Consider the following 26,852-nt stretch of genomic DNA (forward strand, 5'->3'; position numbering starts at 1 on the left):
TTGAGTCAATTCTGACTCACAGCGGGTGACCATGAGCACAGAGTTGTACTGTTCCATAGAGTTTTTAAGGCTGTGACTGTTTGGAAGCAGATCACCAGTCCTTACTTCCAAAGCACCTCTGGGTGGGTTCGGACTGCCAACCCTTCAGCTAGCAGTCAAATGCCCAGCCATTTGCACCACCATTTCCAGAACTTTTTCATCACTCCAAATAGAACCTCTACCCACTAAACTGTAATGCTCCTTCTTCCCTACCCCACCCCCACTCCTCAGCCCTTGGTAACTTCTAATCTACTTTCTGTCTCTGTGAATTTGCCTAATCTAGATGTCTTATGGAAACCCTGGTGGCGTAGTAGTTAAGTGCTACGGCTGCTAACCAAAGGTTCGGCAGTTCGAATCTTCCAGGTGCTCCATGGAAACTCTATGGGGCAGTTCTACTCTGTCCTGTAGGGTCGCTGTGAGTCAGAATCGACTCGATGGCACTGGGTTTGGTTTTTCGGTTTGGTTTAGATATCTTATGGAAACCCTGATGGCGTAGTGGTTAAGAGCTATGACTGCTAACCAATAGGTTGACGGTTTGAATCCACCAGGCACTCCCTGGAAACTCTATGGGGCAGCTCTGCTCTGTCCTGTAGGGTCACTATGAGTCAGAATCGACTCAATGGCAGTGGGTTTGGTTTAGATATTTTATAAAAGTGGAATTATACATTATTTTTCATTTTGTGTCTGACTTATTTCACTCAGCATAATATTTTTAAGGTTCATCCATATTGTAGCATGTATCAGAACTTCATTTCTTTTTATAACTGAATAATATTCCATTACATTTTTATACAGTATTTTGTTTATCCATTCATCAGTTGATGGACACTTGGATTATTTCCATCTTTTGGCTGTTGTGAATAATGCTGCTGTGAACATTGGTATACATGGCTTTGAGTTACTGTCTAGTGTCCTTTCCTTTCAGCCTTAAGGGCTCCCTGTAACGTTTTTTGTAGGGCAAACCTATGAGTAAAAAAATTCCCTCAGCTTTGGTTTATCTGGAAATGTCTTAATTTCCCCATTTTTGATGGGTAGGATTCTTAGTTGACAATTTTTTTTTATTTCAGGATTTTAAATGTATCTTCCCACAGCCTCCTGGCCTTCCTGATTTATGATCAGAAATCAGCTGTTAATCTTACTCAGGATCCCTTGTACATGCAGAGTTGCTTCTGTCTTACTGCTCTCAAGATTTTCTCTTTTGTTTTCAATTGTTTGATTAGAATGTTTTGGCACGGTTCTCTTTGAGTTTATCTCGCTTGGAGTACCCTGCATGACATAATCAGTTTGAACTTGACTACTCATCAAGTGGTTGGTGTTTCGAACCCATCCAGGGGTGCAGTGGAAGAAAGGCCTGGTGATCTCTTCCATAAAGATTACAGCCAAGAAAACCATATGGAGCTAACTTCTAGTCTGTAACACATGGGCTCACCATGAGTCAGAATCAACTCAACGAGTTTGGTTTTGTTTTTTGTTTGGAGTTTGTTGAACTTATTGGATGTGTATGTTCATGTCTTTCATCAGATTTGGGAAGCTTTGGGCCATTATTTTTTCAAGTATTTTTCTTCCCCTTTATCTCTCTCCTTGTGGGATTCCTATGACGCGTATGTCGGTACACTTCATGCTGTCGTCCCTCAGGTCTCTCAGGGTCTGTTCATTTTTCCTCATTCTGTTTTCTTTCTGCTCCTCAGACTATGTAATTTCAATTGCCTTATCTTCAGGTTTACTGATTGTTCTGCCTGCTCAAATCTGCCATTGAAACCCTCTTGTTGTTGTTAGGTGCCGTTGAGTCGGTTCCGACTCATAGCGACCCTATGCACAACAGGATGAAACACTGCCTGGTCCTGAACCATCCTTACAATCATTGTTATGCTTGAGCTCATTGTTGCAGTCACTGTGTCAATCCACCTCGTTGAGGGTCTTCCTCTTTTCCACTGACCCTGTACTCTGCCAAGCATGATGGACTGTTTGGAAGCAGATCACCAGTCCTTACTTCCAAAGCACCTCTGGGTGGGTTCGGACTGCCAACCCTTCAGCTAGCAGTCAAATGCCCAGCCATTTGCACCACCATTTCCAGAACTTCTCCAGGAACTGATCCCCCCACGTGTCTGTCAGTTTGTCGTACTGTGGGGGCTTGCATGTTGCTGTGATGCTGGAAGCTATGCCACTGGTATTCAGATACCAGCAGGGTCACCCATGGAGGACAGGTTTCAGCTGAGCTTCCAGACTAAGACAGACTGGGAAGAAGGACCCAGCAGTCTACTTCTGAAAAGCATTAGCCAGTGAAAACCTTATAAATAGCAGCAGAACATTGTCTGATATAGTGCTGGAAGATGAGCCCCCCAGGTTGGAAGACACTCAGAAGATGACTGGGGAAGAGCTGCCTCCTCAAAGTAGTGTTGACCTTAATGACGTGGATGGAGTAAAGCTTTCGGGACCTTCATTTGCTGACGTGGCGCGACTCAAAATGAGAAGAAACAGCTGCAGACATCCATTAATAATCAGAACCTGGAATGTACAAAGTATGAATCTGGGAAAATTGGAAATCGTCAAAAATGAAATGGAATGCATAAACATCGATATCCTAGGCATTAATGAGCTGAAGTGGACTGGTTTTGGCCATTTTGAATTGGACAATCATATAGTCTACTATGCTGGGATTGACAAGTTGGATAGGAATGGTGTTGCATTCATCGTCAAAAAGAATGTTTCAAGATCTATCCTGAAGTACAACGCTGTCAGTGATAGGATCATATCCGTATGCCTACAAGGAAGACCAGTTAATACGACTATTATTCAAATTTACGCACCAACCACTAGAGCCAAAGATGAAGAAATGGAAGATTTTTATCAGCTGCTGCAGTCTGAAATTGATTGAATATGCAGTCAAGATGCATTGATAATTACTGGCGATTGGAATGTGAAAGTTGGAAACGAAGAAGGATCGGTAGTTGGAAAATATGGCCTTAGTGATAGAAATAATGCCAGAGAGCGAATGATAGAATTTTGCAAGACCGACGACTTCTTCATTGCAAATACCTTCTTTCACCAACATAAGTGGCTACTTTTTTATACACATGGACCTTGCCAGATTGAACACACAGAAATCAAATTGACTACATCTGTGGAAACAGACAATGGAAAAGCTCAATATCATCAGTCAGAACAAGGCGAGGGGCTGACTGTGGAACACACCATCCATTGCTCATATGCAAGTTCAAGCTGAAACTGAGGAAAATCAGAGGAAGTCCACGAGAGCCAAAATATGACCTTGAGTATATCCCACCTGAATTTGGAGACCATCTCAAGAATAGATTTGACACATTGAACACTAGTGAAACCCTCTAGTAAATTTATTCAGCTATTGTACTTTTTATAACCAGAAGTTTTACCTGGTTCTTTTTTGTAATTTCTATCTCTTCACTGAGATGTATTTGTTCATATATTGTTCTCCTGGTTTTCTTTTTGTCCGTGCTTTTTTTTTTTTTTTTTCCTTTAGCTCACTGAGCATATTTAAGACAATTGACTTAATGTCTTTGACTAGTAATTCCAATGTCTAGGCTTCCAGTGCTTTCTGTCAAGTTCCTTTTTTCCTGTGAATGATCTGTACTTACCTATTCCTTGTATGTTTTGTAATATTTTGAGAGCTGGCCATTTTGAGTATTGGAAATCAGATTCTCCCTTTCATCAGGGATTGCTGATTTTTGCTTGTGGAAGGCTGTAATCATCTGTTGTTTTAGTGACCTTTCTAGACTGTTTTTGCAAAGTATGTATTCCTTGTTGGGTGTGCTCACTAGCACTTTCGTTCCATTATTTCTGTCATCAGCAAGTGACCTGACAGATACTTCTTTAAATGTTTGTATCTCTCCTACCCACCGAAAAAAGGGTGCCTTTTTCTTTAAATCTCATAGCTGCTTGGCACAAAGGGGCTGAAACAAAACAATGTCAAAACAAAGGTCAGTATCTGTGCTGGTCCCTCAGGGAATAGTCAGACCAAAATGCACAAGCCCAAATTTTTGGAGGGCAGTGTCTTTGCTGCATTCCCTGGCACCAGCAGCCACTCCAGGAATGCAGGCTACCATCCTACATCTGCAAGGGGCTGAGAAATCAGGAATGGTGGCTTGTTTTGTGCACGCCACTTTCTGGAGCTATTGGAAGTTACTCTGTTCAGGCAACAATACAAATTATCTTTCTTGATGTCTTTAGCATATTTAGCACCATAAAATTTAGACCTTTTTGAAATGCTCAGAATAACAAATTTTTAAGTAAGTTTCTGATTTATTGAGCATTTCACATGTATTTGATCCTCCCAATAATCATGGGAGGTATTCCCAGCAGCCTTCAAAACCAAACTCACTGTCGAGTCAATTCTGACTCATAGCAACCCTATCGGACAGAGTAGAACTGCCCTATAGGGTTTCCAAGGAGCAGCTGGTGGATTCGAACCGCTGATCCTTTGGTCAGCAGCCATGCTCTTAACCACTACACCACCAAGGCTTCATAAAAACTTCTGTAGTTAAACTATATTTGTATTTATGTTAATATGTTTGTTTATTTTGTATGTGTTCTTTTTTAACTTTTTTTTTTACTCAGCATTGTATTTTTGAGATTTATCCATGTTAATACATGCAGTTCTATGTTTCATTTCAATTTTTAATGTATTCCATAGTATGAGTAATGAATATTAGCTTTTTTTCCAAATTATTATTCTTATAAATTATGCTGTAGGACATACTCTTTTAGTTTTATTCTCGTATGTTCAGGGATTTCTATAGGGTAGAAACTTAGCAGTGGCATTAAATAATTGTATGGTGTGCATCTTTAATAGGTATTCCCACATGTTTCTCCACTTCACGCCCCACCAGCAGGCAGTGAGTGTACCAGTCCTGGCTCCCCTACATGTCTTCCCACCAGCAGGCAGTGAGTGTACCACTCCCGGCTCCCCAACACGTCTTCCCACCAGCAGGCAGTGAGTGTACCAGTCCCGGCTCCCCTGCACGTCTTCCCACCAGCAGGCAGTGAGTGTACCAGTCCCGGCTCCCCTGCACGTCTTCCCACCAGCAGGCAGTGAGTGTACCACTCCCGGCTCCCCTACACGTCTTCCCACCAGCAGGCAGTGAGTGTACCAGTCCCGGCTCCCCAACACGTCTTCCCACCAGCAGGCAGTGAGTGTACCAGTCCCGGCTCCCCAACACGTCTTCCCACCAGCAGGCAGTGAGTGTACCAGTCCCGGCTCCCCTGCACGTCTTCCCACCAGCAGGCAGTGAGTGTACCAGTCCCGGCTCCCCGGCACGTCTTCCCACCAGCAGGCAGTGAGTGTACCAGTCCCGGCGCCCCGGCACGTCTTCCCACCAGCAGGCAGTGAGTGTACCAGTCCCGGCTCCCCTGCACGTCTTCCCACCAGCAGGCAGTGAGTGTACCAGTCCCGGCTCCCCTGCACGTCTTCCCACCAGCAGGCAGTGAGTGTACCAGTCCCGGCTCCCCTGCACGTCTTCCCACCAGCAGGCAGTGAGTGTACCAGTCCCGGCTCCCCTGCACGTCTTCCCACCAGCAGGCAGTGAGTGTACCAGTCCCGGCTCCCCTGCACGTCCTCCCACCAGCAGGCAGTGAGTGTACCAGTCCTGGCTCCCCTACACATCTTCACCACCTTTGGGATCGGCGACCAATGTGCATGTGCTTGTGTTTACTTCCTGGGAATGATACCATAGGTCTCTGTAGTGTTAATTTGCATTTTCCCCGTTGCTAATGAGGTTGAGCATCTTTCACACGTTTAAAGGCTCTTCTGATTCACTGGGAAACCCTGGTGGTATAGTGGTTAAGTGCTACGGCTGCTAACCAAAGGGTCGGCAGTTCGAATCCGCCAGGCGCTCCTTGGAAACTCTATGGGGTAGTTCTACTCTGTCCCATAGGGTCGCTATGAGTCAGAATCGACTCGACGGCACTGGGTTTGGTTTTTTTGTTCTGATTCATATCCTGTAAATTTTCCATTTTTTATTTTTAAAACTAATTTAAAGGAGTTGTTTGTATATTCTGGAGTCTAATCCTTTATTGGTTATATGCAGTATAAGTATTTTCCCCAGTCTGTATCTTATCGCTTTACTTGGGCTTTGCGGTGTCTTTTGTTGAACAGAAGCTTTTCATTTTTAACAGCAAGTTTTCTTTAAGATGTTTTTGCTTTTTGTCTTAACACTTTGTATATTCTAAGGTAACAAAGATTTTCTCCTATATTTAAAAAATTTATACTTTTATTTTCACATTTAGGTTTTTAGTTCATCTGGAATTTACTTTTGTACAGTTCCTTCTGGTGTAATGTGGCATGTGTTCCATGCTGTGTAAAATCACACAATAAAAACCACAGGGCATATAGGAAAAAGAGAGTTGGGGCACAACACTCAAAAGCTTTGTCAGTAACACGTTAAAAAAAAACACCTAAAAATGGTAACCCGGTATTATATATGTCATATGATTACAAAATACATAAATACTACAATAAATATGTCACTTTACCTTGAAAGGAGGCTTGGTGGCACAACTATTAAGAGCTCTGGCTGCTAACCAAAAGGTCAGCAGTTTGAATCTACCAGTTGCTCCTTGGAAACCCTGTAGGGTGACTGTAGTCAGAATCGACTCGACAGCGATGGTTTTTTTTACCTTGAAAAAGAAGTTTGCTTGTGGAAGTGGCATTCAGAAGAGTTGCAACTTGTGAGTTACTGCGAAGTGGTGAAGGGAGAGTAATCTGAAATCTGCCAGAAAGTTATAACAACAGATGTGGAGGATGTGGTTCCTAGTATACAAGGCGGATTTAAGTAGCAGGCAGGTGTTAGAGGTGTGTGTGTGCATTCCTACGTGGCTCAGTACAGCTAGGTAATTTTCTGAGTTCACCTAGTGTATCTGGAACAGAGCTAGGACTAGGGTAAGGCAGGTGAGGTCCCTAGGGCACAAAATTTAAGAGACTCCGACTCTTGGGTTCCTAGACATCTTGCTTCCTTACCCTGGTCCTCTCCCTACTTGTTGTGGAAATAGTGCTTAAACATATACTGAAATTCGTGTTACACTCAAATTGTTCCCAAATACATCAATCTACATTGTAACATATCCAAGTTTCTGAAACAAACATTAAAGCAGAACTGATTGCGTATGTGAGATACCTGACCCAAAACCCACTGCCGTCAAGTTGATGCCAACCCATAGCAACCCTATGAGACAGAGTAGAACTGCCCCGTAGAGTTTCCAGGGAACGCCTGGTGAATTCAAACTGCCAGCCTTTTGGTTATAAGCTGTAGCTCTTAACCAGCACACCACCAGGGTTTGCATATGTGAGATAGAGGTCTAATTTCTTTTTCCCGTTTGCATAGTCATCTGTCCCAGTGCTTTTTATAGAGATAAGCCATCATTCCCCACAAGTTTGTAATGATGCTTTTGCCATATAGCATATCTCCACATATATGTGAGTCTGGTTCTTGTTTCTTTGTGCTGTTTTTCACTGGTCTTTTTGTTCACGTTTTTTTTAATCTCAGCTCTGCCACTAACTTTGTAACCTTGGGCAAGTTAATTTCTCAGTGCCTCTATACCTCATCTATGAAATTATGATAATACCTACTTCATGTTGGAGCCCTGGTGACGAAGCAGTTAAGAGCTATGACTGCCAACTAAGAGGTGGGCAGTTCAAATCCACCATGGCAACTCCTTGGAAACCTTATGGGGCAGTTCTACTCTGTCCTATAAGGTCACTATGAGTCGGAATCAACTCGATGGCGATGGATTTGGTTTTTGGTTTTATGGGTAGCTTATTTTTTTTTATATATAAGGAGTAAATGAGCCAATACATGAAAGTGCTTAGAAGTATGCACCCGGCCCAAGAGTAGAGCCCAAATGTTAAAAATTTTATTATTATTAAAAATAATTTGTACTGCCTGATAAAGAGTCTTGATATCTAGTAGACTGAGATTGCCACCTTGTTCTTCCTCTTCCAAACTGGGGGGATTTATGGACGACTTCCTTGAGAAAGTGACATTTAAGCTATCTGAGAGATAATAGCAGTTAACTAGCTGTTGAGGAGAATAGGGGAATATTCTAGGCAGAAGTAACCTTTTTTGACAGGAAAATGGTCTGTCAAAGAACTGAAAGAAGGCTCTTGGGTTCTTGTAGCTGAATCTCAACACAAAGAAAAGTAATGCTAGGTAGGCAGGAGCAGACCAGACCAGGGCTCCTGATATTTCTTAGAGATAAGAAAGAATGTTCTTGTTGCCATCGAGTCGGTTCTGTTTCACGGAGACCTGATGTATGCAGAGTAGAACTGCTCCATAGTGTTTTCAAGGGTGTGGCTTTTTCGAAGCAGATTGCCAGGCTTGTCTTCGAGGCACCTCTGGGTGGGTTCGAACTACCAGTCATTCAACTAGTAAAGTGCTTAACCGTTGATGCCACACCAGGACTCCTAAGGAAGAACAAAAGTCGTGAAATATCAATCTTTACAGAGAGTTGTAACTTTAAAAAAGAACTCAAAAGCTAAAATCTGGACCCTGATGGGATACCAAGGATAAAGAGTGCTGTTGAGGGTGTATAAATTCAGGTCTTTGTTCACTTATTTGTAGTCTTTATGATTTATTGATTCTGTTCCACACTTTCTGTGTTCAGATTGAGAACTCTTAGAATTTTGGCAGGTTTCATAAATTAGGGGTAGAGTTTTTATAGTACAGCAAATCTATAAAAATGCCTTAAAATAGAATTTTTTTCATTTGTCTACTCCATCTGATCTTGTTGCTTTTCATACATATACCTAACAAGACTACACATTATTTCTGAAGTAGATGTTCCTATTTTTTCTATTTACCTGGTGTTTCATTGCCACAAAATTCTATAAAAAGATAAAGATGGCCTTTGATAGAGACATGATACCTTTTTTCAATTGAAGGAAGTGTTGAAAAATATTCATCAAATGGAAAAGTTTCATCTGATAGTATCATTATACAGAAAGTAGCCATTTCAAGATCTAGTGAAAGGAGTTGACCTACAAATTTATGGCAGCAGATGGATACTGTCAAGTACAAACCTCCAATATAACTGTATAGGATTTACTAAGCCCTTTAATAGATGAAATTCCATCTTTTAAAAATATCTCAAGTAAATATAAGTAGAATTTTGTTGCTGTTCCACAAATAATTTTTAATGTAAGCTTTATAAGTGACACTTTAAATTATAGTGGTATTGTTATGTCAAGTCTGTATTTCCATTTTCTATGCATATGTCATTAATTGTTTATGGAAATTAATTGAGGAATGTGCATGTCCCTTTTCAAAGCAAAAGCCAGTAAGTACTTATGAAAATTATTGGGAGTTATTATTATCTACCCTCCCAAAAGTGAGCATACCCAAACAGTTTTATGTGCAAGTACTACCAAATCTTCAAGGAACAGATATTCCCTGTCCTTGTAAACTACTTTTTTTGGAAAATGGAAGAAGAAAAACCAAAGTAAAGCCCACTGCTGTCTTTTCTGACTCATAACGACCCCATAGAGTTTCTGAGGCTATAAGTCTCTACGGAAGCAGATAGCCACATCTTTCTCCCACAGAGTTGCTGGTGGTTTTGAACTGTGGACCTTTTGGTTAGCAGTCAGTCACTTTAACCACTGTGCTACCAGGGCTCCTAGAAGAACAAAAGCTTCTTTAATTTTGTACAGCAAAGTAAAGGAGAAAAATCTTGATAAGTTCATAAAATTTTTTATCACATTTATCACTTATTCGTGATGGTCTAAACAAATGTTGAATAGAAGGGAACATCTTGAACTTAATAAACAGTATTTATCAAAAACATACTGCGAATATCTTACATAGTGGTAAAACTTTAAAATTATTTCCATTAAAATGGAGACCAATGATGTTTTCAGTCTCTTCACCTGTATTATTTTAGAAGTCCTAGTCAGTAATAGTTGTTATGTGCCATCAAGTCAATTCTGACTCTTAGAGATCCTATATGACAGAGTAGAGCTGCCCATAGGATTTCCTAGGCTGTAATCTTCATGGGAAACCCTGGTGGTGTAGTGGTTAAGTGCTACAGCTGCTAACCAAAGGGTCGGCAGTTCGAATCCGCCAGGCGCTCCTTGGAAACTCTATGGGGCAGTTCTACTCTGTCCTATAGGGTCGCTATGAGTCGGAATCGACTCGACAGCACTGGGTTTTGTTTTTTGGTTTTAATCTTCATGGGAGCAGACCAGCAGGTCTTTTCTCCCACAGAGCCACTGGTGGGTTCAAACCACTGATCTTTAGCAGCTGAGTACCACCAGGGCTCCTTCAGCCAATGATTAGGTAAGAAAGGTAGGAATAGAATTAGAAAGGAAAAGATAAAACATATTATTTGCAGCACTTTGACCTTTTACATAGAAAAGTCCAAGAGAATCTACAAAGAAATAGAATTAAGAGTGTAGCAGGCTACTGGATATAAGAGTAAGCAGTTTATAAAATTAATCATTTCTGTGCATCAACAACAGTTATAAAACATGATTAAAGAAAAAAAAAGTAAAATTCAGAATAGCAAAAACCTATAAGGTTCCTAGGGATAAATCATAACAAAAATAAGTACACTTACTCCTTACTTATCGACTCATTATCCGACATTTCACATTAACGACAATAGTAAAAAATCTATCCAACCGTATTGTGCATTAATAGTGTATGTCTTGGCTGTAACAGATGCCGAGTTGTAAGACAAGAGTAACTCTAGCTTTGATGGTTAAGATTATGTGTCAGCAAGACTGGACAATGATTCTCAGTTTTTTGGCTGTTATATAGTGATGCAATTTGGCAGCTATGTAATGATGTAGTCATCCTGCTTTTTGTGATTTGATGTGGTCATTCATTTTTGCATAACTATGATTTTCGCATAATGATCTGGTCTTTGGAACCTAACCATGTCGATAAGTGAGGAGTGGGTATAATATCTTTATGGGAAAAAATGATAACACTTTAATGAAAGACATTAAATAATACCTGAGTAAATGGAGAGATCTGCCATGCCTGTACATGAGAAGACTTCATATTATAAAGATGGCAGTTCTTCCCAAATTACAAGTTCAGTGCAATTCCAGTAAAAATCTTAATAGAGTTTTTTTGTGGAACTTGATAAACTGATTCTAAAAGTTTTATGAAAAAGCAGATAGCCAAGGATAGCTAAGACAATTTGCAAGAACAACAACAAGCTGGGGGGAGGGAGGGACTTGGCCTAAAAAACACCAAGATTAAAGTAATTAAGACATTATGAAATTGGCACAAGGATAGACAAATATATGGATGGAATAGAACAAATGCCACATAGTGAGACATTTCTTTGCAGGAAACCAAATAAAATGTCAGAGTATCTTGTTTAAAAAGGCAAGGGAGGAAGCATAAGCATTGTTTTAGTGGATGATATACAATTAACTATAATTTTCCTTATTGTCAATTTAATGCATAAAACCATTGCTAGTCTAGCATATTTTATTTTAGAGAAAAAAAAAATGTTTTTCTGAAGACTTAGTCCTCAGCTCTTTTTTTCTCACAAATCTTAAATTGGAGGTTTTCAGTTATATAACCCTGACAGTGGGTTTGGAGTATTTACTAGTACATAGCCAATACTTCATACCCACCCATAGGTATCAAAGTACTGATAAATATTCTTTAAAAATTGTAAGCTTTTGTTAGTTCACTGCCTTTGCTTCAGCTGCTTTCATACATAACTGTAGGTTTTCATTCTTATAGTACTGTGTGTAGTAAGTGCAGAAATATTAGAAAGGTGATCTCCTAAAAAATTTGTTACCTATATTATTACAATATGATTTTTAAACAGCTCATTAACCTGTACTTTTGATTTTTTTTGCCATTGTACCTGGTAAAATGTGGGGAAAAGGTTTCTGGAAAATAAATTTAAAAGAATTATGAACCAGTAGCACAGCAATATTTCATGATAGAGTCAGAATAAATTTGTAAAGTCTTCTAGATTTATGTTTTTTATGCTTTCTTTGCTAATAAACCTTTATTTTGATTGATGAGAAGTTAATTCTGGGTATTGGAAAATAAGATGAATATAGTTTCAGTAATGCTTATGGTACTTCATGTGTCACACTTTTGAATCGATCAGAAACCAATGCTGCTTACCCCCGCAGATTTTACTACTATGTGAGGAACAGAGACAGTATTATTATTAACATTTGTTGGTAAAGAAGCTAATTGTTTTAAAATTTTTTAAAAGATTTATTATAATTATTATAATCAACCTTTCAAACCTTTTAATAACCAGTTTTCCCTATCCCCAAAAAGATATATACAGGAAAATGTGTAAAAATGAACATACTGTGTTTGCAGGTTTCTTACAAGAGAACCATTTTCATATTTCTTTATATTTTACCACTTTGTATTTTAAATTTTCTTTTGATAGGTATGATTACTACTTAAGTTTTTCTTCCATTGATAGGTATTTTATTGAATACTTATTATACCCACTCCTCACCACTCGTCACTTATCAACATGTTTAGGTTCCAAAGACCAGGTCATTGGGTGAAAAATCAATGTTATGCAAAAATGGAGGATGACTAAATCATTACATAGCTGCCAAACCACTGAGAATCATGCCTCAGCCAAGTTGACACGTAACCTTAGTCATCACAGACAGCGTTACTCTTGGCTTGCACTTCGGCGCTCGTTACTGCCAGATGTGCATCGTTAATGTGCAAAATAGTGACGTGGTAGATTTTTTTATTATCGTCATAAATGCAAAATGCCGGATAATGAGATAGTTGATGAGTGAGGAGTGTTGTTATTGTTAGGTGCCGTTGAGTCGGTTCTGACTCATAGCAGCCCTGTGTACGACAGAACAAAACCCTGCCTAGTCCTGCAATGCTCATGAGCGTTGTTATGCTTGAGCCCATTTTTGCAGCCACTCTGTCAGTCAAGTGAGGAGTAGATGTACGTACCTTGCCTTTTTCTTTTTTTTTTTAAGCACAGTTAGGGATTTTTTTTTTTAATGTGTATGGTAGTACTTGTCTTCAAGTGGTAGAGATTTATAGAACAATAGAAGTAATACTTTACATAAGTATTTTTCTTCCAAATACTAAGTGGCGTTAGAGTTATTCTCAATAATCATTTGAAGTAGGCATGAGCTGTAATATAAAAGAAGTGCCAAAAATAGATGGCTCTTTTGATGTTCCTTGTATTTCCAGATATTTTTCTTAACTGATTTCTTTTTTTCTTTTCTAGGTACCTAGTTGATAGTCGCTGGTTCAAACAGTGGAAAAAATATGTTGGTTTTGACAGTTGGGACAAATATCAAATGGGAGATCAAAATGTATACCCTGGACCCATTGATAACTCTGGACTTCTGAAAGGTCGTGATTTCCTTCTTTAGTCAAATTGTGAAAGTGTTAACTTCAGTGAATGTAATATGGAAAATGTTAATGTAAATAAATTGATAAGTTAGGAATTTCTTTGCATTATAAATTTGGTCTAAGGAACTCACATTATCCTGTCATAATTATTACTCCGCATCCTGGCAGATTTTGTTTTTCATTTATGGTATATTAAGGGTTTATTGTCTAAACCTTTTAATGAAGAATGTAAATTGGAAAATACTATCTTATTTTGGGGAAGTGTTTTTTCTAACGGACGCATGATATTTTTTTAAAGTTGGGCAGCACTGATACATGTTTACGTTCCTGAATTTTTACATTAAGCTTCTACAACTCCCAGTACTTGCCAGCCCCTCTATACCTTCCATTGTATTTTATTTAAAGAAAATAAAACGTAAGTGCCAGAATTTTCACTTCTGGCCAAGATGATTAACAGGGACAGAATTTAGCCTTCTATCTGAATAAACTAAAAAGCTAACAAATATATGACACAGTAGTTTTCAAAACATATGACAGCAGGCAACAAAGGACAGTGATCCCCAGGAGATGGGAAATAAACAAGATGAGCCCTATGTTTGCTTCATCTTACCTCTTTGAGAGAGTTTCCAAGACACAGCACAGGGAAGGGAAACACTGGTGGAGCCCAAGGCTGCTAGAGTTTTCAGGGTACAGTCCCAGAGGAGAGCAAACAATGCAGAAAGACCTGGAAATCTGCAGAGGGTCTCTCTCAAGACTTCAGCTGTTAGTCAACACATGCATGTAAGAATGCACCAGGGAAAGAATAACCTGAAAGGATTAGACGGAACAATCTTTGGGATTTATATAGGACCAGGAATAGTGTTCCAGCATACAAAAAGGAAAATCTCATAGTTCACAGGGTAGATTAGTAGTGAGAATGGTTTTGCATATGTACGGGACAAAATTAATTCTAGACTAAAAGTTGTTCTGGTCCTGCTTAACCTGAAAGCATCAAACCATATCTAAATAACTGTCTCAGAACAAAACTCAAGAGTACTTATAGGAATACAAAAATATATAGCGTACAACAACATAAAATTTGTGATGTGTGGGATCCAATCAAATATTACCTGGCATGCAAAGTAGCAGGAAAATACAACCCACAATGAGGAGAAATATTAATCTTTTAAAAATCAAAAAGAAGGTTGGAAAGGGGAGCAAAGAACTGATGGGAGAAATGAAAAACAAATAGCAAGATGGTAGATTTATTTAAGGTACAGACTGTAAGATTAGATAGAAGACCAAACTATGTGCTGTGTTTAGCAAACCTACTTTAAATATATCAGAAGTAAAAGCTCGAAATAAATATGCCATGCTGTGGTGAGCAGAATTCTAAGAATAATTCCCCAAAACCCTCACTCTTGTATAATGCTCTCCCTTTTGAGTGTGGGTGGAACCTGTGAATAGGATGAAAAATCACTTCCAAGATCATTATATAGCAAATGGCAGATCATGCAGGTGAGTTTAATCTAGTAACAGGAGCCTTTTTGAAGCAGAGAGTTTTCCCTGGCTAGTGGCAGAAGAGGAAGTTCGAGATTCAGAGCATGAGAAGGACTCCTTACACTCTTGCTGGACCATGTGAGAAAAAAAAAAAAAAAAACCTGTGAGAAAGAAGGAAAGTGACCCCTAAGGAAAGGGCTGACAGCCAGCAAGGAAACAGAGACCTCAGACCTACAGCCACAAGGAATTGAGTTCTGTCAACAATCTGGAAGATCTTGGAAGTGGATTCTCCCCCAGAGCCTTCAGTTAAGAGTAGCCCATCCAGCATCTTGACTTCAGCCTGTGAGGCCCTAAGCAGGAAACTCAATCAAGCCCATCCGAACTTCTGACTCACAGAACATTGTAATAATAAATGGGACAGGACAATTCATCAAGAGAACAAAATAACCCTAAACATTTACACACCTGTTAGCATAGCTTGCAAATATATGAAGCAAACATTGATAGAACTGCAAAGAGAAATAGAAAAATATCCAGTTATATATGGATACTTTACCACTATTCTTCTGATACTTGATAGAAAAGTAGAGAGAAAATTAATAATAATATAGAAGACTTGAACAACACTGTCAACGCGGTTGACTTAAATTGGCATTTGTGGAACACTTCACTGAACAACAGCAGAATAAAAGTTCTTTTCAAGTGTGCATTGAGAACATTTACCAACATAGACCATATCCTGGAACATAGAACTGTCTCAATAAATTTAAGGATTCAAGTCATAAAAAGTATATTTTCTTTCCACAATGGGATAAATTAAAAATAACAGATACCTGGAAAATTTTCAGATATTTGGAAACTAAATCATACACTTCTACATAACCCATAGGTCAAAGAAGAAATCAAAAGGTAAATTAGGAAGTATTTTGAATTACATGAAAATGAAAACACAACAAATCAAAATTTGGAGATGAAGCTTAAATAATATGTAGAGGGGAATTTATAGCACTGAATATCTATAAAGAAAAGAAGAAAAGTCTCAAATCAATGACTTCGGATTCCAACTTAATAAACCATAAAAAAGAATGAGTTAAACCTAAAGTAAACAGAAGAAAGGAGATTATAAAGATCAGAATAAAATAGAATAAAGAAGAAAATTGATGAAACCAAAAGTCGGTTCTTTGTGAAGATCATTAAAATTGATAAATATCTAGTCTGGCTGATCGGTAGAAAAACAATAAAGACACAATTACCAATATCAAGAATAAGAGAGAGGACATCAGTACAGAATCAACAAATATTAAAAGGAATATTGTGAACTTTATACCAATAAATTTAACAAATTAGATGAAAAAGACAGTTTTTTAGAAGACTTCAAATACCAAAGATCATTCCAAAAGGATAAATTACCTGAATAACCCTATAGCAATTAAAGATACTGAATTTGAAGTTTAAAAATTTCCCACACCAAATGGTAAATTCTAGCAACCATTTAAGGTAAAACTAATACCAATTTTACAAAAACTCTTCCAGTAAATTGGGAAGGAATACTAGGAGACCGTCTTAGTTATTTAGTGATGCTATAACAGAAATACCACAAGTGGTGGCTTTAACAAATTTATTTTCTCACAGTTCAGGAGGCTGGAAGTCATAATTCAGGGTGTCAGCTCTGGGTGAAGGTCCTTGTCTCTTGAGCTTCTGCACCTGGGTGATCTTCTATGGCTTGGGATCTTTCTTCCCCCATCTCTGCTCCCTGGCTTGCTTATCTAATCTCTTTTATATCTCAAAAGAGATTGACTGAAGATACACCCTACACTAATCTAGTTTCATTAACATAACAAAGACAACCCATTCCCAGGTGGGATTATAACCACAGGTATGGAGATGAGGATTTACAACAGGTATTTTTGGGGGGGTGTGATTCAATCCATAACAGAGACTATCGTTACCTTGATACCAAACAGATATTTCAAGAAGACTTCTAAACCAATACCCCTCATGAACATAGATGTAAAAATTCTTAACAAAATTTTAACAGTTTATAAAAAGGGATGATGTGAACAAGTGAGATTTATCCTAGTGTGATGCAAGATTGGCTAAATATTTTAAAATCAGTGTAATTCAAATCATCTCAGTAAATAAAGCAAAAGTATTTGACAAAATTCAGAACTTGTTTATGATAAAAACTCGACAAACTTAGAACAGAAAGGAAACGTCTTCAAACTAATAATGAGTATGTACAAAAAACGTACAGATGACATGCTCAGTGATAAAATACTGAATGTTCTCCCTCTAAGATCAGGAAAAAGGCAAGGATGTTTGTGTTTATTCATAGTTAACTATGTCTATGTAGAAAACCCTAGGAATCTACAAAAAAGCTACTAGAACAAATGAGGTAAATTTATGGAATACAAAATCAGTTAAATTATTATACAAAAATCAGTTGTATTTTTATACACTAACAGTGTACTAACATAAGTTGAATTTTTTTTTTTTAATAAATTTTATAATATTAAAAAAACCTGTTGTAGTCAAAGAAACCCTGGTGGCATAGTGGTTAAGTGCTATGGCTGCTAACCAAGAGGTCGGCAGTTTGAATCTGCCAAAAAACTCCTTGTAAATAAATTCTATAGGGCCGTTCTACTCTGTCCTGTAGGGTCACTATGAGTTGTAATCGAATCGACGGCAGTAGGTTTGGTTTTTTTTGGTTTGGTTGTAGTCAAGTAGATTCTAACTCATAGCCACCCAATAACATCAAAAAATATAAAATACTTCACAGATACATCTGGCAACATATGTGCAAGATCTATACACTGAAAACTACAAAACATCGCTGAGAGGAATGAAATAAAACCTAAAGAGAGAAACAATGTTTGAGTCAGAAGACTCAATTTTAAGTCATCACTTTTCTCCCTAATCAATTCACAGATTCAGTACAATGCCAACATAATCTGAAATCACATTACTGTTATTGTTACGTCCATCTAGTTGGTTCCCACCCATAGCACACTACAACACAAGGAAACACTGCCGGATCCTGTGCCGTCCTCACAAACTTTGCTATATTTGAGCCCATTGTTACAGCCACGGTGTCAATCCATATCGTTGAGGGTCTTCTTTTTCACTGATCCCCTGCCAGCCATGATGTCCTTCTCCAGGGACTGATCCCTCCTATAACATGTCCAAAGTACCTGAAACAGCTCACTACCCTTGCTTCTAAGGAGCATTCTGGCTCTACTTCCTCCAAGGCACATTTGTTTATTCTTCTGGCAGTCCATGGTATGTATATTCGATATTCTTGGCCAACATCATAATTCAAAAGCATCAATTTTTTGGTCTTTTTTATTCATTGTCCAACTTTCACATGCATATGAGGCAATTGAAAATACCATGGCTTGGGTCAGGCGCACTTCAGTCCTCAAGGTGACATCTTTGTTTTTTAACACTTTGAAGATGTCTTTTGCAGAAGATTTGCCCAGTGCAATATGTTTGTTTGATTTCTTCACTGCTGCTTCCATAGGCATTGATTTTGAATCCAAGTAAAATGAAATCCTTGAAAACTTCAGTCTTTTTTCCATTTATTATGATGTTGCTTATTGGTCCACTGGTGAGGGTTTTTATTTTCTTTATGTTGAGGTGTAATCTGTCCTAAAGGCTGTAGTCTTTGATCTTCATCAGTAAGTGCTTCAAGTCCTCTTCACTTTCACCAAGCAAAGTTGTGTCATCTGCATATCACAGGTTGTTAATGAATCTCTCTCTAATCCTAATGCCATATTCTTCTTCAAATAGTCCAGTTTCTCGAATTATTTGCTTGCATACAGATTGAATAAGTACAGCGAAAGAATACAGTCCTGACGCACACTTTTCCTGACTCAACCACGCAGTTTCCCTGTGTTCTGTGTGAATGATTGCCTCTTGGTCTATGAACAGGTTCCTCGTGTACACAACTAAGTGTTCTGGAATTCCCATTCTTCAGTTTCAGCCCAATTTCAATTGCATTTCTAGTAGGACTTTTAAAAATTGAGGTAGAATTCACATACCACAAGGTTCATCCTTTTAATGTGTACAGTTCAGTGGTTTTTTTTACAAATTGTACAACCATTACTATCTAATTCCAGAACATTTTCATCACCCCGCTGCCCCTGCCAAAAAAAATACCCGTTAGTAGTCGCTCCCAGTTACCCCAAGCCCTGGGCAACCACTAATCTACTTTCTCTGTCTATGGATTTGCCTATTCTGGATATTTCATATAAATAGAATCATAACATATGTGGCCTTTTATGTTTGGCTTCTATCCCTGGGCATATTTTCAAATTTTATCCATGTTGTTGCATGAACCAGTACTTCATTTTTATGGCTGAATAATTTTCCATTGTCTAGATATACCATAGTGATCCATTCTTCAGTTGATAGGCACTTGAATTATTTCCACTTTTTGGCTATTACGAATAATGTTGCTGTAAACATTAATGTGCAAGATTTTGTGTGGACATGTGTTCTTCTTTCTGTTGGGTATATATGCCTAACATTGGAATTACTGAGTCATATGGTAACTTCATGTTTAACTTTTTGAGTACCAGCCAGACTTGTTTTCCCAAGTGACTGTACCGTTATTCATTCTCAACATGGAAAAGCGTTTCAATTTCTCCACATCCTCACCAACACTTTCTAGTGTGTATGTGTGTGTGTGTGTGTTTAAGGATTGCCATCTAAATGGATATAAGGTGGTGTCTCATTGTGGTTTTGCTTTGCATTTCTTAAATGATCAGAGATGTTAAGCATCTTTTCTTGTGCTTATTGTATATCTTCTTTGGAGAAAGTTCTATTCAAATCCTTTGGCCAAGTTTTAATTGGGGTATTTTCTTTTTATTATTGAGTTATAAGAATTCTTTATATATTCTGAACACTAGATTCTTATCAGATAACGCGATTTGCAAAAATTTTCTCCCGTCCTGTGGTTTTTTGTTTTTTTTTTAACTCTGTTGATGGTGTCCTTTGAAGAACAGAAGTTTTTAATTTTGATAAAGTCCCATTTATGTTTTCTTTGGTTGTTTGTGCTCCAGTTGTCATATCTAAGAAACCACTGCCTAATATAAGACCTCGAAGTTTTTTTCTTCTGTTTGTAGCTTCGGCTGTTAAATTTAGGTCTTTGATACATTTTATGTTAATTTTTGTGTAATGTTGTGTGGGGTAACAATCTACCTTCATTATTTTACGTGTGGATATTTAGTTGTACCATAGGCTTTTTTGTAGAAATTAACAAGCTGATTCCAGAATTCATATGGAAATGCAAAGGACTTAGCCAAAGCAACTTTGTTTTTTTTAAAAAAAAAGAATTGTAGGACTTTACACTACCTAATTTCAAGGTTATCATATAAAGGAGCAGAAATCAAGAGTCTGATATTTGCATAAAGACAGATCATTTGAACAGAGCAGAGAGTTCGGAAATAGATTCACACATATCTCATCAAATTTTAGAGGAAGATGAAAGAGTAATTCAGTGAAGAAAGGATAGTTTTTAAATAAACACTGCTTAAACATTTGGATGAAGAGCCCTGGTTAAAGTGCTTGGCTTTACTGAAGGGTCGGCAGTTGGAACCCATCAGCTGGCCCTCAGGAGAAAGATGTGGCCGTCTGCTTCCATGAAGATTACAGCCTTGGAAACTATAGGGCAGTTCTACTCTGTCCTGTAGGGTCTCTGTGAGTTGGAATCGACTTGACGGAAGTGGGTTTTGGTAAACATTTGGATATTCATTTGCAAAAAAAACTGAATTTTGAATCATGCCTGGTACCATATGCAAATTAAAACAAGATAGATCATAGACCTAAATGTAAAAACTGAAACTATAAAACTTGAAGGAGAAAATTTTTGTGACATTGTGTTAGGCAGAGATTTTTTATATGTGATACAAAAAGCATGACTGGTAAAAGGAAAAAAATAGATAATTTGGATTTCAAATGACACTATTAAGAGAATGAAAAAATAAGCCAAGTTTGGGACAAAATATTTGCAGATCACATAGCTGATGAAAGACTTGTATGCAGCATATGTAAAGAATTTTTAAAACTCAATTTTTTGAAAACATAAAATTCAGTAGAAGAATCAGGCAGAAGATTTTAAGGGACACTTAACCAAAGAAGTAGTTGATTAAAATGGTTAAAATTTAAAAGACTGACCTGCACCAAGTGTTGATAAGAATATGGAGTATGTGGAAATCTCGTAATGCCCTTTCTGGTAGTGTAATATAATATAGTACAACCATTTTGGAAAATAGTCTGCCTCTGTCTTAAAAAGTTAAACATACATTTACTGTAGGACCTACCCATTCTACTTCTAGTTACTTATGCAAGAAAAATGTAAGCTTATGTCCATATAATATGTCCACAAATATTCTTAGCAGTGTTATTTTTGTTTTTTTATTGTGCTTTAGGTGAAGGCTTACAGCTCAAGTTAATTTCTCATACAAAAATTTATAGACATATTGTTGTGACATTAGTTGTAATCCCTACAATGTGACAGCACACTCCCTCTTTCCACAAGCAGTACTATTTATAATAGAGAAAATTTATAGCAACCCAAGTGCCTATCATCAGCTGAATGAATAAACAAATTGTAGTATATCCATATATATTGGATTCCACTCAGCAATTAAAAGGAATGAACTATTACAGTGAAAAAATCATAAAATAATTATGCTGAATGAACCAAGCCAAGCCAAAAACTGTGCACGCTGGTTTTATGTCAAATTCTAGAAAAGTGCAAAATCGTCTGTAGTGACAGATACTGTTTTTATGTAGAGTTCTAGGAAATGCAAATTATTATATATTGGCAGAAGGCAGATTAATGGTTTTCTGGGGACAAGAAGATGAGACCTGGATGGGCGGAGAGAGCAGTTACAAAGAGGCACCGGGAAACTTTGTAGAGTGAGGGATGTTCATCATCTCTTGGTAGTTGTGATGTTTTGAACGTGCATTGATATGTCAAAACTTCTCAAACTGTACATTTTAAATATTGCAGTTTATCGTGTATCATTTACCATATGGCAACAGCTAAAAAATACCAGTTATCTATTTAGTTTAGGGGTGTTCCCCCCTTAAAAATTGAATTGATCATTTATGTACGCAAGATAGAAATTACCATGTGGATTCTGGTACATATAAAATCATTTATCCAAATTCTTTAGTTATTGTGGAAAACAGCATAGAAGTAATTCTTTAATTTTTTTTTTCCCGTTTCCTTTGAAACAATATGTTACAATGGAAGGAGAATAGGTGTTAGAATCAAAAGATTCATGTTTGAGTTGAATCTCAACACTTTTCTGTATGTGTGACCTTAGTTGCAGGTTACTCAACATCCCTGAATCTATTTATTAATTAAAATGACGATGTCTGCCTTTTAGTGTTGTTTTGAGAATTAACTGAGATAACATAGTTTTCCTTAGTAACACACCTTTCACAATACCTGCAGTTTCCTATGTTTGTGACCTTGGGCAAATTATTCAAAATCCCTAAATCTATTTTCTAATCTAAACTGGAGATACCTATCTTAAAGGAGTGTTTTGAGCTCTGACTAAGATAACAGGGCTATTTGCTGTAATATGTCTCATTATACACAATGCATAGTGGGGGCTTAGAATGTGTGTTTCTTTCACCTTCAGGGCGTTTCTGAAAAAGTGTTCTAAGTTACCGGTTTCTATCAAGAATTAAAAAATTACAACTAAGGTTAATTTAAAAACTAGGCTTAAAAATCCATACCTAATTTGCATCTGTTTTTGATGTTCGTATTATAAAATTCAGAGTTTTCCCATTTTTTCTCTATGAAGCATCGTTTTCTCAAAGTTTAGTATGATTCTGTAACCACAGAGTAGTCCTAAAAGAATAAATAACTTCTTTTTAATCCCTTACTATATATTAGAAATAGTATGTTTTCATTATTGAAATTCTACCAAGAATATTTAGCTTCCCATGGTTTGATAACTTAAGACTGGCTCAGAACAAGGTGGTCTCCTTTGTGTAGGATATAATTCAATGAATTATTTCTGTTTCTAAACTTTTAGTTGATCTGGAAATTCCAGTAAAGGACCAGATAGCAGTCTCAGATTAGAACTATGATACACAGGTATGACTCAATGTATTGCCTCTAGATCTCTGGCCTGCCCTGCTAAATTTTTTGAGCTTAACTAAAAATTTGAAAGTGGATCATAGAATTAGAACATTTCAACTACTACCTCAGTTCTAGATCTTGGGAAGAATCTAGATCATGGGCTTTGTGGAGCAATGAGTTGTTTCACAAGAAGCCCTTTTATTTTTTCCATCATGGTTCCCAACCCGTGCGCCTTATAGTCATTATAAAACTTTACTGATTTGCTTCTGAATTTCCTCCGTCAGCTGATGTTAGAATTACGATTATTATCATGTGGGGTGATACTAGAAATATTTGGGAAACACTGTTCTTTCAGCTCCTTAGCTAACAACTACACTTACAGGATTTTTTTTCTAAGAGCCCAGTAAAAGAAAAATCATGTTTTAAAACACTTGTTATTTCACTAATGATACACATTGAAACTTTTTAGAACAACTGTTTATTTCAAAATATGTAGGTTTTGAAAACTACAGAGCTTTCTTTAAGCTCATTATTTTGAGTAAAGAAAATCAGTCTTTGTGAGTTTAATTTGTAATATATACAACTAAAATACTTAGAGGTATGTTCCGTTGGTTCTTTTTATGTATTGAGGCTATTTTTCCTTTTTGCAGATGGTGATGCACAATCACTTAAGGAGCATCTTATTGATGAATTGGATTACATACTATTGCCAACTGAGGGCTGGAATAAACTTGTCAGCTGGTACACATTGATGGAAGGTCAGGAGCCAATAGCAAGAAAGGTATATTTTAAGAAAACCTGATTATAAATATTATTTTTTTGAATAGTTCAAATAGTTATGCCAAGAGATTCTGTTCACTCCCTCTCCCTCTTTTTGCCCCACCCTACCCTCAGCTCAATAAACTATCAAATACTTTGTTAGGTTGACAGATGTAGTTTGAATATTTAATATTCTTCCATTATAGCAACACCTTCACTTTTATAAATGATTTTTTAACCCAAAAGAGTAGAGAAAACAGGTCCTTTTTAATGTTTCTAGTCTAAAATTGGAGCCCTGGTGGCACAGTGGTTAAAAGCTCAACTGTTAACCAAAAGGTCAGCAGTTTGAATCCACCAGCTGCTCCTTGGAACCCCTGTGGGGCAGTTCTGCTCCATCCCATAGGGTCACTGTGAGTCAGAATTGACTCAGCGGCAATGAGTAGACTATAATTATAAAACTTTGAAAAATGATTTAACAATATACTGCATTTTGAAGTTTAAAAATGTTTTACATTGCAAAATATTTCTTCAACTTTTAGTTACTTCATTATTTTTCATCGTTTCATAAAAAAAGCAGCAAGTCGTTAAGAAAACAGGGTCAGGTTGCTTAAGTTTGTATCCTCATGTGACTTTGCAAAAACCCCTGAACATCCTACCTCTTCGTCCTCATTTCCTCATCTGTAAAACAGGGATAATACCTCACAGAGTTTTCTGCAAAGTTTAAGTGAGTTAATATGTAAAGTGCTCAGAACAGAGGTCGCTGTTAGGTGCTATTGAGTTGATTCCAAGTCATAGTGACTCCATGTGACAGCGTAGAACTGCCACATAGGGTTTTCTAGTCTACAGTCTTTACAGGAACAAATCGCCAGGTCTTTTCTCCCACAGAGACTCTGGATGGGTTTGAACCATCAGCCATTCGCTTAGCACAAATTGAAACAATATTTCATTTTGGGCTCAACAAATTAGCAAAGTTTTTTTTTAAATGAGAATACAAAGAACTCTTAATAAAACAGGCATTTTCAAACATTGAACTGGGTGGGTAACTTGTTACAAACCTTTTAGAAGGCAGGCAATTTGATGATATAAAAAAATGGTATATGAGCCAACAACTAGATTTTGAGAGCCCCAGTGACACAGCGGTGAAGAGCTCGGCTGCTAAGCGAAAGGTTGGTAGTTTGAATCCACCAGCCCCTCCTTGGAAACCCTATGAGGCAGTTCAACTCTGTCCTGTAGGGTCACTGTGAGTCGGGATTGACTCTACGGCAATGGGTTTGGTTTTTGGTTATGCTAAGAACATAATGTATGATGTCAAAACAAAGGATTATGCTCAAGATGTTCATCACAGCTTTATTTGTAATAATAAAATGTTAGGGGAAAACCTAAATGTTCAAACTTGGGGAAATAGGATCAGGTTATCAAAGTGATGCTCATCAAAAGTGAATGAGAAAAGTGATCTTTGTTATGTAGTGGCAGAAAGTTTAGCAACATATTGCCTACAGTAAACTGGAAGGTAAAAAATGTATGTAATGAACTAGGAATCTAGCTAAAGGAAACTTATTACGAGAGTGTTGAAAGTACTGCTTGCTTTCTTCTTGCTCCTTATTGACAGGCGTAACAGGAGAGAGATAAGCTAAAGAACCAAACCCGTGGCCCTCTAGTAACTAACGACTTATGATGGCCCATGTGTTACAGAATAGGACTGGTCCATAGAGTTTTCTTGGCTCTAACTTTACAGGGAGCCCTAGTGGCACAGTGGTTAAGAGCTCAGCTGCTAACCAAAAGGTTGACAGTTCAAATCCACCAGGCACTCCTTGGAAACCCTACGGGACAGTTCTGCTCTGTCCTGTGGGGTCGTTATGAGTTGGAATCAACTTGATGGCACTGGATAATCTTTACAGAAGCAGATCGCCAGGCCTTTCTTTCATGGAGCTGCTGGGCGGGTTCAGGTTAGTAGTTCAGCACAAACTATTTGCGCCATCCAGGGACCTCAAGCTAAAGAGAGGGCTGTTAAAAAGAAGCCAAGACTTACTAAAAATCCAAAAAAAAAACTAGTTTGGAAAATTTCTAGCCTCTACAGATAACAAATGATTCTGATTCTAAGAAATGAAATATTAAATCCAGGGCACTCTCAGGAAGGTATGGTCTCAGCTGAGTGTAAAATCCTTTGGTAAGACTTTAGAGAGATTGAAGATGGTGCCTCACGGTAAGTATCATTGAGACAAAAGGCCCTCTAAAGAATTCAAGAGTATGCCTCACATATCCCCTCAATCAAATAATAAACGAAACAAAACAAAAAACCAAACCCAGTGCCATCAAGTCGATTCCAACTCATAGCGACCCTATAGAACAGAGTAGAACTGCCCCATAGAGTTTCCAAAGAGCACCTGGTAGATTCGAACTGCTGACCTTTTGGTTATCAAATAATAGGGTTTCTAAAAAGCTTAAGGGCGATTGTCCCTCAGTCTTTTCAGCATAAATCCAAGGTAGCCAAAAAAACCAAATCCGTTGCCATCGACTAATTCCGACTCATAGTGCCCCTATAGGACAGAGTAGAACTGCTCCATAGGGTTTCCAAGGAGCAACTGGTGGATTCAAACTGCCAACCTTTTGATAAGCAGCCAAGCTCTTAACCACTGCACCACCAGGCAGAGAAGGGTTTATCTAGAGGGTATTTGTAGGTGTGGCTTTTGTTTAATGGAATGAACTTCTATAAGATCTATAGGAGACTCACAGTATTTTCAAGAGAATTATATCACCTGAACCACCGCCAGCTTAGACTGAAAGGAACAGGGACAGTATAAAATGAAAGTGGCCTTTGAGACCCAGACTTCTGCAAGCAGGAATCAGGCTGAGAACTTAACTACAAACACATGTTAACTTTCATAAAAAATGAAGGAAGTGCTATGAAAAGCCATTTTCAGGCAAAGGTAGAACTGAGTCTTAATCAAGGGACTTCCAGTATTCGCCCAATGGGATTTCAGAATTGATATGAGCCATTGACTTCTTTGTGCCCCTACTTTCCCCCTTTTTAACAGGTATGTCTAAATGGTTATTTTGTGCATGTCTCACCATTGTATTTTGGGTGTTTGTGGGGCAGAAAACTTGTCTCTTAGTTCACAGGT

At 37.8% G+C, this 26,852-nt stretch overlaps 1 protein-coding gene across 5 annotated transcripts in view; it reads left to right on the forward strand.

Annotated features, from left to right (window-relative positions):
- The window catches only part of USP15 (ubiquitin specific peptidase 15), a 138,828-nt gene that overhangs the window by 17,292 nt on the left and 94,684 nt on the right, over positions 1–26,852 (forward strand). For all 5 annotated transcript variants that reach the window (XR_007517251.1, XM_049883753.1, XM_049883754.1 and 2 more), the window contains exons 2-3: positions 13,261–13,388; positions 23,622–23,752. Coding sequence is in view for 4 of the 5 variants with exons in the window: in XM_049883753.1 (XP_049739710.1) it covers positions 13,261–13,388; positions 23,622–23,752 (259 nt within the window). In the remaining variant the exon portion in view is untranslated. The remainder of the gene's footprint in view (positions 1–13,260; positions 13,389–23,621; positions 23,753–26,852) is intronic.

This window comes from Elephas maximus, chromosome 4, assembly GCF_024166365.1.
Source record: "Elephas maximus indicus isolate mEleMax1 chromosome 4, mEleMax1 primary haplotype, whole genome shotgun sequence".
Lineage (NCBI taxonomy): Eukaryota > Metazoa > Chordata > Mammalia > Proboscidea > Elephantidae > Elephas > Elephas maximus.